This window comes from Solea senegalensis, linkage group LG5 (genome assembly GCF_019176455.1).
Source record: "Solea senegalensis isolate Sse05_10M linkage group LG5, IFAPA_SoseM_1, whole genome shotgun sequence".
In the NCBI taxonomy this organism is placed as follows: domain Eukaryota; kingdom Metazoa; phylum Chordata; class Actinopteri; order Pleuronectiformes; family Soleidae; genus Solea; species Solea senegalensis.
Window position 1 is genome coordinate 20,523,108 of NC_058025.1, and position 15,342 is coordinate 20,538,449.

At 40.9% G+C, this 15,342-nt stretch overlaps 1 protein-coding gene across 1 annotated transcript in view; it reads right to left on the minus strand.

Moving 5' to 3' along the window:
* Positions 1-15,342, minus strand: part of si:dkey-215k6.1 (transmembrane protein 132D) — a 252,999-nt gene that overhangs the window by 19,031 nt on the left and 218,626 nt on the right. Inside the window, exon 7 of the mRNA XM_044027111.1 lies at positions 2,481-2,686. Coding sequence (XP_043883046.1) covers positions 2,481-2,686 — 206 coding nt within the window. The remainder of the gene's footprint in view (positions 1-2,480; positions 2,687-15,342) is intronic.

Below are 15,342 nucleotides of genomic sequence, written 5' to 3' on the forward strand. Positions count from 1 at the left end.
AGCTACTGGGTGATGTCACTGATGGTTGTCACTTGGTATAAGGCAGTACTTGCCAAATAGTGGGACGGGGGGCGGGGTGAGGTGTTGGGGGGGGTGGTGGTCAGGGCGGGACATGATGATGATGCACTAGCTACTTCTGTGTAGGAAAAGAGTTAGAGACAGAAACACATGTTCTGTAAATGCTTTCTAGATGTACATGCCTTCTCTGTTGTTCTCCCTCTACACCACGTTAACAGTAACGTTTTTAAAGAATTATATTAGTATTCCATTGACCTCATAGAGAAAATGACAAATTCACAAGAAAAATACAGCTATTAAAATAAAGGCGTAACAATAATAAATGACACATCATGACAGATTGAGATTATTCAGTGTGTTAGAGGGTCTGAAATCGGCTTGTTTAAGTGATATATCTGATGATCAATATCTCTTGCATTTCTTAGCCAAACAACATCAAAGTTGGCGCTGCACACACTGGTGCCCTTAGTAAGTCACCTGCCATGTCTAAATACTGTATGTGACAGACAGGCAGACAGATGTTTCTTTTATTTATAGATAAATAGATGCACAGATAGCAGTGGTTGCATCTATGTGTAATCCATGTGGTTCATGTTGGATTTATAAACCTTTGTTTTCTGAATTTGTGAGGAAATTCCCCATGTGTGAAAGTGTCCCCGCTCGACTCTGCCAAGCACACTCAAAACACACCTCTTCATAGCCAGATCATCTCCTTTGGTCCCTGCAGCTTCACACCACCCTCTGACCCTCTCGTCTCGTCCCAGCTCATTCTCCAGGCTGCTGGCCAGTCATGCCGCCCAGCTGCACTGCCAGCCTCTGCTCGCTGCGCTGCTCAGTCTCTTGCCGACTGACCACTTCATCCAACTTTGCTCTCAGGTCAAACCTTCACTAGCTCCATCCACACAACTGACAGTTATTTCTTGCCTTCAGCTGCTTTCAAATTCCTTTTCTGAGTTTTGTTTTCCTCTGTTCTTCTAAATCAATGAGAGAATCTTTCTGGAATTGCATTTTTTGGTTGTGTTTTTGAAATTAATGAGATGCTTGAGATGCTTCCATTCCCTTTTTAAGAGCTTTGTGGTAAACCTTTGCATCTAATGTACAGGCCAATCCAAACTTGTTGTGGCATGTAGATTCATATGACAAACTCAAATAAAGACCTTGGGATCACGACTTGTAGATTATGCATACAGCCATATCACCAATTGTAAAAAGCTGGCTATTGCATCACTGATGCAGATCCTGTGTGGTTTTAGTTTATTGTATGAATCTACATGCGACAAAGAGTTTGGGTCTGAAGCATGAAGCAAGTCATCTATCCAGCTGATCTTGGAGTAACATTGCAATGTCGAGCAGATCCTCATGTGCTTTCTGTTCTGCAGTGTCATTGAGCTATGTTTGTAAGTGGGTGTGCAATGAAAGAGTCGTCAAGCGAGAGAGGAAGCAGCTCCAGTTGTGTGTGAAGCATGAAAAGCCAGCAACGGGTCACAGTTAATGTTAGCAGAGACAAAGAAGGCACTAATGTGTGATGTTCAATCCCTGTCTGTGTTTCCACCGAGTGGAACAGTTCGTTTCGGGCCCAGCCGTTCGTTCCATTTTTCGGTATCCTATCCCTTGGGGTACACGAGTAATGGTACTTTAAGGAACAGGTGCCGCGAGACCCACGACAGTCAGCTGATTGGGCAACAGAAAAACAACCGGTGTTTCTTCATTTCTTCAACGCCCACAGTCGATTCTCATACAAAGCTTAGCGTCTTGTTGAGACAAACAGCCACAAACAGAAAGAGCAGAAAAAAACCCCAGCTGCTCCGTTGCTGTCCGTTGTGTTGCGTTCGATGGCGATGTTCGTTGTAGGCACACTGACACTGCCATTGGGCACCGTTAGTGTTCACAACTGTACTCGATGTACACGATGGAAACATACCATGTGTTCATCATCTGCCAGTAAAAGTAATGATCTCACCCCGCTATGTAAGATATGCAGGAAAGCTAACTCTATCAATGTTACGAACCCAAAGCAAAGTAAAGCTGAATTTCACAGAAAAAAATGGACCATGTTTGCTTCCAATCGTTTTGAAGCTTTGAAGCTTGTGACAATTTTTTAAAACTCAAATTTACAGAAATCAACTGAAATGTGTTAACTATTGGATGATACCAGCTGTCACCTCAGGCAACTGTTCACTTACTTAATAAAGTGGGAAGTAGGCTCATTTTCCAATAGACTTCTGAGTTATTTTTGCTATAGCAGCAGTGACAACCCCTGGTGGCTATTTAATAAACTAGTTTTTGCTTAAACTCACACTGCAAACCATCTATACTTTTTTTTATGAACAGCTTATGGGTTTGATGAGGTTGAAAAGACATTTTTGAGTTTATTTGAATACTAATACTATAATAGGCCCTTCAGATTTTGATGCTCACATCCCTCACTCATTCATCCCCTGAAGGTGAAAAAAGCTCATTACCTCTTGTTAGTGATGATCGGGACCCTCCATCCTTTGACCTGGCTCAGCTCTGTGTCAGACACATCTATCTGCAAGGGCAGCTTGGGAACCCAGACATTTAGCTGCAGCTGAGCAGAAAGGTGCAGGTAGGTGAAATTCACTGCCAGTGACTGACGACCACGCATTTCTTTACCGTTCACCAGAACCTGGTCACAGTTTGGAGACACCTGAGGAAAAAAGCCAAAGAGGAGAAAATGAGTCTTATATCTGCTGATCTCTCGGGATCGCTCATTTAATTTTAACTAATGATATCCAGAATGAATTATGTTACCAAAAACAGCACAATACATGTGACTTCCACAATACTTGTAACTAAAAAAGTGTAAATAATTTAATTTGAAAAAAATGTTTCTACTCCAATGACTGAATTTGTGGTGCATCTATTATGACAAGTGATGACATTTGAAAGGTTCCTTGAAAGCATCTCGAAGCCGCTCCTCTGAGCTCAACACACTGTGAACCCTGCATTACTTTCATTAGCTCTCATGCACTGCATTTTTGACAAATAACATAAGTATCATTTTGGTGAATAAATATGAGCTCACACATAGGAACCAGGTGACAGGGTGACAGCATGAAATTATTTGGATTCCATTTTTATGAGTATTTCATCCATTCCTGACATACTCTGTATATAACATATCTTTCCATTCTCTGTATGTCCTGCACTTATCTTCCAGCCCCTTTCATCTCTCCACTCATCACTTAGCTTTAATACTTGAGGCTTTACCTTCACTTCCTCCTCCATATTCAATTCTCATCTTTACATTTAACATGCTCTCTTTTTGTCTGACTGTGTCTGTCATTATAGTCTCTCTCTCTCACGGCTGTGAGTGTTTTTCCGCCTTCTTCTGTGAAACTATAAATTGCTCATTTCCACTCGAGTCAGTTGAAAATGTTTGTATGTATTTCTATTAGTGCTGGGCGGAATGACCAAAGATCACAGTATTCTGATGGTAGTTTCATAAGCATGAGCGAGTGCTCCCGCAAGAGAGAGAGGCACAGTTAAGTGTGCGCTCGTATTGCGTAAGTGGTCGAGCGAGAGAGAGTCTGTTAATGTAAATACATACGTTCTTGGTTTTCTCAGATGTAGTTTTCTTTTAAGGTGGTGGAGTAAATTGATAATTCCTGAAATGACTCCCGCAGCTGAGTCCAAAGTGTGTGCGGTGCAGCAGTGAAAAGATCCGATCAGAATTTGTATTGTCATTGTGACAACGAGACATGTCACAATAAAATTAAAGGTGCGGGTTTTCCAGTGTAAACATTTAATATAGAAAAATGTAGAAAGTAAAAACATAAAAGATAAATAGTCTTTGTAGTATTTTTAAAAGACTACAAAATCCTAAACTAACTAATGAAACACAAGCAATACCAAACAGAATACAAAGCACTGGCAGGTTAAATACCTCTGGAAGAGTCCTCCATATGATATATCTAAAATCCTATTATTTACACCTGACAATCTCCACCGCTGAATTCACTTTTTTTGACACAAATATCTACAAACAGTAGCATCCTTGCTTTAAAGTCTTTGATCTCAGAAAGAGGTTAACATCGTGCACATCAGAGCTAAACATGTTTCGGCTTTATCTCCTCTCACCTTTTAATTTCTTTCCGTTTCACTCTTTTTCCCCCCTCACATAAAAGGAAAGGTGGCCGGCCCATCTCCTAAAAAACCTATTTTCAATTTTCCATTTTCGTCTTTGCCTTTAACTTCCTTTACATCTCCCCTTTCCTTATGTTGACCCCACTTCTTTTCCTTTGTCTCCACCTTGCCTTCCCTTCCTCATATGCAGTCTCCCTCTTCATCTTCCTCTCTCTCTAAAACCTGATTTACCGCTTGTTAACATCAAAGGGATGTTCGACTGTTGGTGCCTCAAACTATTTCTCAAAATCATGTTTATATTCCAGGAGTGAATCAGTGTGAAAACTGCACTAGGTAAGTGTGGCGGGCTTGGTTTCCACTGAATGAACTACCACTGGCACCATTGTCCAAACCTCTTCTTTTTTGCAGCAGCAGGTTCATTAAGTTACATCTGTTCCATAACTGATTGACTCAAATTTGAGAATAAAACAAGATTTAGCTCATTTGGTCATCGGCAAACAATTTGACCCCTTACATGTGAACTGCCCCCTGCAGGCTGCCTCAAAACCTGCTTCCTCCATTTTGAGCCCTGTCCATACGTTTATGGAGAGATTTGTATGCATTTGTGTCACATGTTAATGCCTGAAGTCCAGTTCAGTTCAGTTAGGGTTTACGTTGACATGTGTGCCTTTTCCCCATATTCCCCACCATATTATACTACCTGGAGCACAAAAGTACAAAAGTTTGCCTGTAGACAATTCATTTATCTTGTGTCCCTGCTACGTTTGAAAAAGAAAAGTCTTTTTCCACTAATATCAGTCTCAAATGTGGGAAAAGTAGTCCACGAACCAGACTCCATGAAGCAGCATTTATAATGCTCAAAATAATTAATGGTCGTGTAGTTTCCCTAACTTTCTGACAGTTACTTTGGCCACATTATAAACAGCAAACTACTGACGCGTTGACCTGGGTGAGATAACTTTTCATACCTCATCTTATGTTCTGCTTTTAGCAGAGAGGAGTTTAACATGAGTTTAACATTTAATGTCACCCAAAGAAAACAGAGCAAAACGGAACCGACACTTTCACATAAAACATTATTTTGTTCCCAGTAGAGTCTTGGGACAACTTTTAGATACCAGGCAAATCATATTCAGTGTGGAGAGAAGACACAAATGTTACATGAAGGTTGTATATTCAAAAACCTTCATCAAACCTTTTCTCCTCCATTCAGTGTAAGTTGAAATACTTAAAAACTGTTGAAATAGTAGATTTGATTTTAGATTTTTGATTAGAAAAAAGTTTGCCATTACATACAGACAAACAAAGGGGACCACAGTCACACAAACCTGATACACATACACGCCGCAAGCGTGTTTTTGCAAGAGAACAGCTGAGTTGGAGGTTTTAGGACACTGAGAAATGGATTTTAATCTGTGTTTCAAAGAAAGACACAGATGGAGAGAAAGAGAGACAGAGAGAGAGAGCGGGATGCAGGGATGGGGAGATGAAAGCAAAGTAAAGCAGGAAAATCTGACGTCAAACTAAAACGCAGGGAGAAAAGTATGAGCGGGGAAAGTAAAAGTGTGGACCTCAGCAGTTACGAGAAAAATGCGTTCATCAAATACAACAAAACAACATCTCAACAATTGTACAGGAATTCAAACCACCATCGAGACAATATTTGGAAACTTGAAAGTAATAGAGTTCAATGTTTTAAAGTAGTAGAACGGCAGTAGAATCCAATTCTTAGTTTTATGATTTATGAGAGGTTTTAAACAAAAAATCTACAACCTTTTTTTTTTTTCTATTCAGGGTCACAGTTTTTAAAGGTTTAGTAAATGTCGTATCACACTGCTTCCCTGTGTGTTAACAAGTAAGTTGTTCCTGCTGAGTGCTGAACCACTGGACCCTGTATATAAATCTACTATGTCTACTATGTGTTCCATTTGATCACTAATCTGTCATATTTATGACTAAAAGCTCAGTGTTCAGGATGTCCTGTTGCCGTGCGGTGATTACAGTTTCACTTAAACTCAGTACTTGAAAATGTGAGCTACATGCTACTTGATATTGTCTGAAAATGGCTGGTGTGCCTGTCATTATGGCATCATGATCATGACCATGCTTGTTTGTTTAATCCAAACTTCCTGGCGTTGCGTATTTTACCTTTGAGCACATTTGACAGACGATAGTTTGATTATGTGAAGTTTTGTTTTAGTGCCTGCTTCACCTAATGACCTGTCTATTAGCACATTATTCATGCAGGATTGTATGATGCTGCTCTCAGAGGAAATGACATATTCTCATGATTTTGACTGTGTACTTGTTAAACCGACTAAATAAATAATAAACACTAATACCAATAACCGTGTAATCCAGGTCAATTTTCTCCAGATTTTATTGATCTCTCTTACAAACCGTTTTCTGGTCTATGCCGCAATGTGAAATATTTGCTCAGACTGCAGGTTGAGCTTTTAGCTCTTTATGCTTCTTTTTGTTTATGTGCAGTCTATTCAAGAGTCCTAAAACTCAACCACCCACTCATCCGCATTTACCGGCAATGTCCCCAGGGCAAGTCATTTATTTACATCCATATTCATCTCCCTTCAAGCTAAGTGATCCGTCTGAATTTACAGTTACTTCTGTCTGTCTGTCTTCCCTCTATCTCTTACTGTCTCACAATTTCTCGATTAGTCTCTCTTAGATGTTTATTTTCTCAGCAAGCATTCATCTCTCCAACTCTCAGGTTTCATCTTTTCAATCTATGTGCTGTGTGCTTCACGTTCTCCTTTCTTCTCCCTCTGCCCATTGGAGTTGTTCTCTGCCTCAGGCAATCCAATCCATCTGACTTTAAGAATCAGATCATCCAATCAGAGCCCACTCAGTCGACAGGGGCCGGCCCTGAGGGGCAAAGTAACTGACTCTCTGATGGGATTAGACCTCCCACATGTCTGTCATTTAAAAAACCCCACACTGGCCCAAGTTGCCTCTGCACATAGTTTCATATGACTGTCATTTCGGTATCACACACACACACACACACACACACACACACGTTTGCACAGCATTCATAGTGAGGGCCCTCACCCTAACCTAAACTCAATTCTAAAACTTACCTTAAAACCAGGTCTTAACCCCCAACATGTCCTTTAAAGACATGAGGATGTCCTCATTTTTCCAAAATGTCCTCATTCCGTATGGTTTATACAATTTCTGGTCCTCACAAAGCAACAAAAACAAACACACACACACAGTGCACCCATTAGCAGGCTGTAGGCCCATGTATTATTCTGATTTGGCTTGGATATTAGACAGCTGATAGAGAAAGCTGTTAGTAAGTGCTCTCTCTCTCTCTCACACACACACACACACACCCCAATAAGATAGCAGCATATCACTGGGGCTGTCATTTTAAATTTGGAAGAGGAGGAGTAAAATGTTCTCTAATGGCCATTTACACTCTGCTGTTCACTACAATCAAAACATCTAATCAAGAGAGACAGACAGGGCGAGTGAAAGAGAGACAGAGAGAGGGGGGGTTAAACAGGGAGCGATACACTAATATGTAGCTATAGTAATGAAAGTAAAGTGAGCAAGACATTTTCTGAAAAATCTAATAAATGGTGTTAATGTAACACAGAGAAAAAAGTATCTGAATTATGTAGACCACAAATGTTGTCCATGTTTGTTTGATTCAACACTGATGTGTTTTATGATCCATGTATGAAAGAAAATGATTGTAGTTTTACCTGTAGTTTAAAAGATATGCTCTGTTGTTCCTTTCTGCTGATACAGGTGCTGTTCTGGCATTTGGAGAATATACACTTCATGTCCCTGTGTCTGCCAGTTAAAGTAACACAACGGCAGTCAAAGAGAACAAAGAAGCAACATTTCAATGCAGTATGAGTAAAATGACTATAAATAAATGTATTGTCAGCCTCACAGTAAGGTGTAAACTCATGACGGGCATTTAAATCAAATGACAAAGCCATTAGGCTTATTCAGTTTTCTCTTTTATTGTTATTATTATCATTATTATTATTATTATCATTCTTACAGTTTTCCTTCTCTCAAAACACTAAAAAGGGTGTTTATAAAATTAAATCTCCCTTTACATTAAAGACATTCTCTCTCCGGTCTTAAGGGCTTTACGAAAAGGCAGAAGGATTTATTTTTTCTTTGCTCAGGTTTGTATTTGTGTCTAGTGTTTCCTTTAAAAAAAAAAAAAGTTCCTTGGCCCTATGTGAATTAATATGCTTATTAGCATAGGGATATAAGTCAACACTGGCCCCAATATGTCTGTTTGTGCAGCCCTATTGTGGCCTAGGTGTGTGTGTGCATGCTTTCTTAGGTGACGGTCTTTTTCTCTGCATGAAGGAGATATTATTGTAATAGAAAATAGGCCGTGTCTCTTTGAATGCAGTGACTAACAGGCCGACTGTGAGCCAACTGTTGAAGTGAGGCTAAACTTAAAGATGACGCACATGTTGTCAGTTCTACATCTACAAACAGTCTTGTATAAAGTAGTTAGTAGAAGTTAATGTCACCTTTTAGAATATTACTTGAGTAAAAGTCTTAAAGTACCTGACATTTACTGTACCAAATCAGTATCAAAAGTAATTTTTCTGATATAAAATGTACTTAAGAATTAGAATTAAAAGTAAGCAATTACAATTTCGAACATGACATTTATTGTGGCTTCTTAACAACAAAAGCATAATAGGTAAATAGAGGTGCTGCTTGCCAACAGGCAAGGCAGGCAAATGCTTGGGGCCCCAGGCCAAAAGGGGGCCCCTGAGTGCTGACCAACTTTGAATCACTACAGCATTGACAATGTGGAGAGTTTGCAATGACAGTGGTAGGTCCTAATAATGTTCGGATCAAGAAAGAAGAAAAAAGAAGAGGAGAAAAGAAAGCAATTTATGTTTTATTGCATATTGTGAATGTTTCTATTCGTATTTTGATTAGATACTAATGTGCAATTTTCAAATCGAAAAAATTTTTACATTTCAAATTTTTTGTGAGTATCAGATATTCCTCATATAAGGGTAAACACTGGTTAGAGGGGCACCCTGAGAGTAGGGGCCCAAGAGAATCTAGAATTGCCTCTGTACAGGCCAACAACTTCAAACTTTTGGAGTCTGTGGAGCTTCTAGAACTTGGAGACCAAATCTGCGGTTTATCTGCTCGCTAGCTCACCGGTTGGCCACTCAGCTGACTGTTGCAAGCTGAAACAGCTGATAGCTGTAACCCGGTGTCCGGAGTGTACAGAAACCCGTAGACAGGAGACCAGAGCCTCGATGTTGGACACGGTAAACCGCCCAGGTGTTTTAAGTCCTTGCCACCTCATGAAAAAGAACACATTTCTCTGTTTTTGCGGAGTGTGTACAGGCCTTAAGGCCACATCCACGTGTTGTGAACAACAAATGTAAACAATATTACTCTTTGTTGTTTTGAAAAAAGTTTCTCATAAACACGGCAAAGTTTCAGCAAATGTCACCATTCACACGAACCCCCCCCCCACCCCGCAAATGACTCAAAACACGGTATTACATATGTTAGACCTGTAAGTGGTGCTGTAAAGCTACATCAAAAATGGAGAAGAAATTATACACATTACAATGTATATAATCACAGAAATGGAGACAGGATCAGCCAAGAGAAAGAAGAAAACAAAAGTTATCATGAAGCAAACAACAGTGTATACTTTGCGACTTTACAGACCCTCTGCAACTTTTCTTCAAAAAAGTGACTAGCAACAAATCTAGCGACTTTCTGCCGTTTCTGTGACTACGCTCTGATAACGAAATGGCCGCTTGTGCGCTTCATCTAGCTTTATGTACCGACTGTAGACAAAGAGAGAGAGAGAAACACTGTGACCACAAGAATCAGCTGTGGATGCACAGTACAGCTGACCGTGTGCGCAACATAACATAACATAATCTGTGACAGTTCAAGTAAATATAGTCCCCTCCCCCCCTTGTTTTCAAGGCTTCAGTTACTTTTTACTGAAAGTAGTCGGCAACACTGTCCAAACAATCTCCAAACACAGGAGTATGATGACAATAATGACAACAAAGATAGGGACAGTGAATGCCAGCACAAGAGAGAGGTGGGACTGTGACATTTTCCAAAAGTAAGTAATTTGAAAACTACACAAAAAAGGAAGTTTTGATAAAATACAGCATCTGTTGTCTACAATGCAATTTGCGTGTGGATGAAACTCCAATATGTTAAAAAACCCTATGCTTATTCCACGACATTCGTTTGGACAGGCCCTAAACATCTTGTCTAACCTCATGTCATCTGTAACAACTCGGAGCTCGCCAATTACTGTAGTTGACTCTCAGAGGAGGAGCCTAATGACTGTCATTAGGACACACTGGAGTTACTGCCCACTTTTCACAGAGGTTCAATTTCTGGGTTTCACCACAATCTTTTAGAAGTGAAGAAGCCTCTAGCATGAGAGGTGAAACATCTTCGAGAAAACTACAAGTCCACCGGCTACTGATTCAATGACGTTTGAATAACTATGGTCTGTGTTGATGCTATCTTTTCTTTGTCAAAGCAAACTTTACACTTGTACGTTAAGGTTCTTGGTCAGTCTGCATGCAAGCTGTACCAGGAATCTTCTTTATATGCAGATGTTGTAAAGTGAGGACAGCTGAGGCTCATGGAGTTAATTCATTTTTAATAATAACAGAATTCCATCCTTGTATATCACACGTCTGTGCCAGAGGGGATTTTCCTCATTTACAGATTCTTGAAATGTGTAAATACGGACACTCATATGCTGGTACATTTATTGAATTTGAGATCAGATTATCGTACTGCGTCTCATGCTTGCTGTTTGTTTAACATGATGCCATCGCCTTCTTGTATACTGTGTCTGTTTTTGCCCTTTCAGTTGTACATGGGATGTGATAACATTTAGAGAGTCAGGCTTAAGTGGACACAAACATCAGTAATGGGGGACAGGCCAAACGCTCGACCTCTTTGGAAGTGGTTGAACAGCCTGGCCTTTTTGATGTTAATAGCCCTGCAGTTGAAGCTGACCGCTGGCTATTAACACTAGAGCAGTGCAACATGAGATGCAGCAGTGCCACAGTTAATTTACACCATCTCACTCTCTCTTGCTTTCCATTTCTCTCCTCCTCTTTGTTCCCCTCTCAGCTTCTAAATAGACTAAATGTGAGAGGAGACCAGGTAAACATGACAAAGGCGGACAGAGAGACGAAATGGCTTGAGAGTGAGGCAGTGCAGAAAGTAGAAAGGGCATCAAAACTGTGAAGGCTTCTAATCAGGATGTCTTCCAGACTGCTTTCACACAGACATGGCTCTGGTTCTTGCTCTAGTGCCGTTCTGGAGCCTGAGAACTTTGGTTCCTGGCCACACTCGTTTAAGAGGAACCAAAGTCGGAGGCTGAAGTAAACCCAACACCAGCAAAATCTCCATACTTCCTCTTTTGTCCTCTCTTCTTCACAACCCATTGGGACATGCCCACTGATGATGTCATGGTTTGTGAATAACCACTATTTTTTTGGGATCCAGCTGAGAACCAGAATTACCAAAATAATTTTTTGGGCACTGGAACCGGCATGGAGCCCTGCGTGCCGTCCAATTTGGGCTGCATCTGACTGTGAGGAGCACAAGCTACAGAAAGTATTCAAATAGATAAATAAAGTGAGATGTTAAAATGTATTATTATTATCTGTGTAATATTATGTATTCATGTGAACAATCTATCTTGTCTTTACAGTCAAAACTGTATAGAAAAAAAAACACTTTTGTTTTTGCTCTTTTAGTTTTTCATCATCTTAAGCTTTTTTATCTTCCTTACATACAATTCTTACCAGTCAGGTTTAGACCCACTTTGTACATTTGTTTTGTCACTTATTGTGTGTGGTTGATTTTCTTGCAATTCTTTAAAAAGGCTCATGGTCAGATTTTGGACATTGTACTCTTACATTAAACAGATAACACTGGAATTAAAATATAAATAACCATCATCTTAATAGTGATACATTGATAAATCACACACAGCATTTTAATGAATTTGGAAAATGGCTTTATTTTAAGTCGATATCTGAGGCTCATCTGTACTGTAATACCTTCAAGGCCAACCAGTGGATCATAGCCCACACTTTGAAAAGCAATGCAATAGGTGTTTGAGTGGATTCAAAGAATATTTTTCTTTCAGTATTTATTCACTTGGAAAATATTGCAAGTGAAGCCATGGGAAACCCTCAGTGTCACTAGTGCTTCCCTAGATGTTCACAGCAGCATGGCTCTAAAAGCAGTTAAACCCTGGGGCCTTTACCCAGTTTTACTTCAACTAAATTAACTGACAAAGTTCAAACATTACACACACACTGAAATATACAACATCCAGTTTTATAGAAAAGCTTTGAATAAGTCATGGCCATCCTCATTCCTCCATAACCAGTCATCTTATGTTGCTATGTGCTAAAATTTGATGAGAGAAGTGATGTGAGTTATTTTTTCCAAATAATACACTTACAGAACAGGTCTGTGTGTGTATAAAGTTAAAGTTAGTTTTTATTAATCTCCTTAGGGAAAGTATTCCTCTGCATTTTGACCCATCCTAGAATTAGGAGCAGTGGGCTGTCACACTGAGTGGCGCCCAGGGAGCATTGGGGGTTGGGTACCCCAGCTCTTTTTGGCTGGGTGGGGATTTGAACTGGCAACCCTCTGGTTACAAGTCAAGTTCCCTGTCCACTTGAGTGAAGTGATGTGTTCAGGTGATGACCAATTGAATTTTGATCTGTGAGTACTTCGACACCCACAGAGTCATAATGAAACGACACCAAGCTAACTTTCTTTATAAACAACATTCCATCATTACAAACACAGGTGTCACACACACACGCACAACATGGCTCTCTGAGGACACACAAAATGGCGGCATGTCAAAAGCTGCAAAAATGTCAGGGTGGGAGAGCAGCAGTGGGGTTGCAGACTGATGAGAGGAGGGAGGATAAAGCTCCTCCACACTGGACAAAAACACTCCGACATGTGGATTCAGTGTGAAATGATACAGCCAGCATGCAGTCCCAGGTCACATGATTCTTGATCAGCTCCAGCTTTGTCAGCACTGATTTGACACTCAGCTGAGCTCACTAGTTTTCTTGCTATCAACAGCAGCCATCTTGTTGCCTTTGTCACTGCTGTGTCACTTGATCTATTAAAGCTTGGGTCAGTAAGTTTGGGAAAGCAAGCAAGAGCATGCTAAGTATTGAATTGGATACATCACTCCCATTCACTGCAAAACTGTACTCCAGGAACTCATTGTCTGTAGAGGAACTGTGAATTGTTTGCTGCACTTTTACCCTTTTTCCAGCTTGTTATGAAGACAGTCCGTGCTGCGAAAGCTCGTACATACTGTAGTGTGCATGTTGGCTAATGACATACAGCTACTTCTTTGATGTTTATTTCCACTATAGACACAGACAATGACACATTTACCACCAATAACTTCTCCTCAACATCAGCTAGACACCAACCCTCCCAAATGGAGTGAAGTGCATCTCATTGTACCACGGGCAAGGGCTGCTTTCTCCCCTGGGGCCAATGGAGTCTCTACAAGAATGCACAAGATGTACTCCTCTGGAGACTGATGAAAGTTGTGTGGCACATGGAGCATGCGAGTATGATCTGGCACCAAATCTAAGCAGCCAAAAAGGATGGCGTGAGAGATCTTCATGTTGTATTCTTGGATCTTGCCAATGCTTTTGGTTCAGTCCCACACAGCCTCCTCTGGTAAGCCTTCTCCTACTTTAATGTCCCTGAACCAATAACGGCCCTTGTCTAATCCTATACAGCTGACATACAGCTGTGCATAACAACCAATGAATTTACCACAGCATGGCAGCATCTAGAAGTGGGTATAATGGCGGGGTGTACCATCTCGCCGTTAGCTTTTAAAATGGCAATGGAGGTCACCATTCGAGAATGTACCGGATTGGAACTTAAGCCAAGCAAATGCAGGAGTATTTCCATCACAAAAGGCAAACTGTCGGAACCACATTTTTACATTGGTGACAAACCCAACGGTGGTGGAGGAATCAATTAAACGTCTTGGACAATGGTACAACACAACCCTCAAGGACAGAGACCAAGTGGACAGATAAGGCAATACACCATCAGTGCCTTACAAGCCATCGAGAAGACCTTACTATCTGATAGGCTAGAACCCTGGTGCTTCCAATTTGGTCTCCTCCTACTGCTGTGGCCCTTGACCATCTATGAGATTCCAGTCTCTGGGGTTGAGAAGCGGGAGAGCCTATTTAGCTCATTTGTGAAAAAATGGCTGGGCCTTCCCAGATGCATTTCCAACAATAGATATGGGAGGTGGGTTCTGAAATTACCATTTACCAATTGTCCAGTCTTACATAGGAGTTCAAAGGCAACATAGACCGGAAGCTCCAATGAACGCTGCGTTTGTGTGTGTATCTGCGTCATTACCTCGTTTATGAAACCCTAAAGTTTCAGAACAAACAGTTCAGCCACTGCTGAGAAAATAAGGTTTTATTGTTTTCCTGGGCTCTGCGAAGCGGATCGGCACTTCCATATGTTGATGTTGTCATCAGAAATCCTCACCACTCCTCTCACCACCTTAGTGCCTCCTGGTGCGGGCACTAGTCCGGGCACATCCGGTTGCGTACATTCAACCGCAGAAGAAGAAGAACTACTCTCGTTGTAGCTGCTGAGATGCAGAGCATCCACCGTGCCAGAGGGGGAGCTGTGTATCTGAGAGCTGGCCTATCTATTACGTCACATCCAGGTACCTGGCCAATCACAGGACAGTGGGAAAGCTCTCGTTGGCTGGCCAATCACAACACAGTCCACGTTCTGGGGGTGTGGTTTTGGTCTGAAACAGCGCGGCTGTCTTAGCAAGATGTCAAGCTTTGTAAGAGAATAGACTGCAGCTGACTGTAGTGGGAGCTGGTCTAGCTCCTCCCACACCATACCATACCATTTTACTCTGGTACCCCAAGGGAATGGTACCGAGAATAGGTTGGGTATGGTTATTTTGGTACTATTCCTAATGGAAACACAAAGAAATACTTACTTTTCTGTAACAAATTAAACCGTACCACTAAGTGGAAACATGGCTGAAAGAAACACTTGTGACACATGACTTTAACTTGAACACTCGTGTGGTATTCTACCCATCTCTAATTTTGTTTATTGATTTCATTATTAAGGTCCACT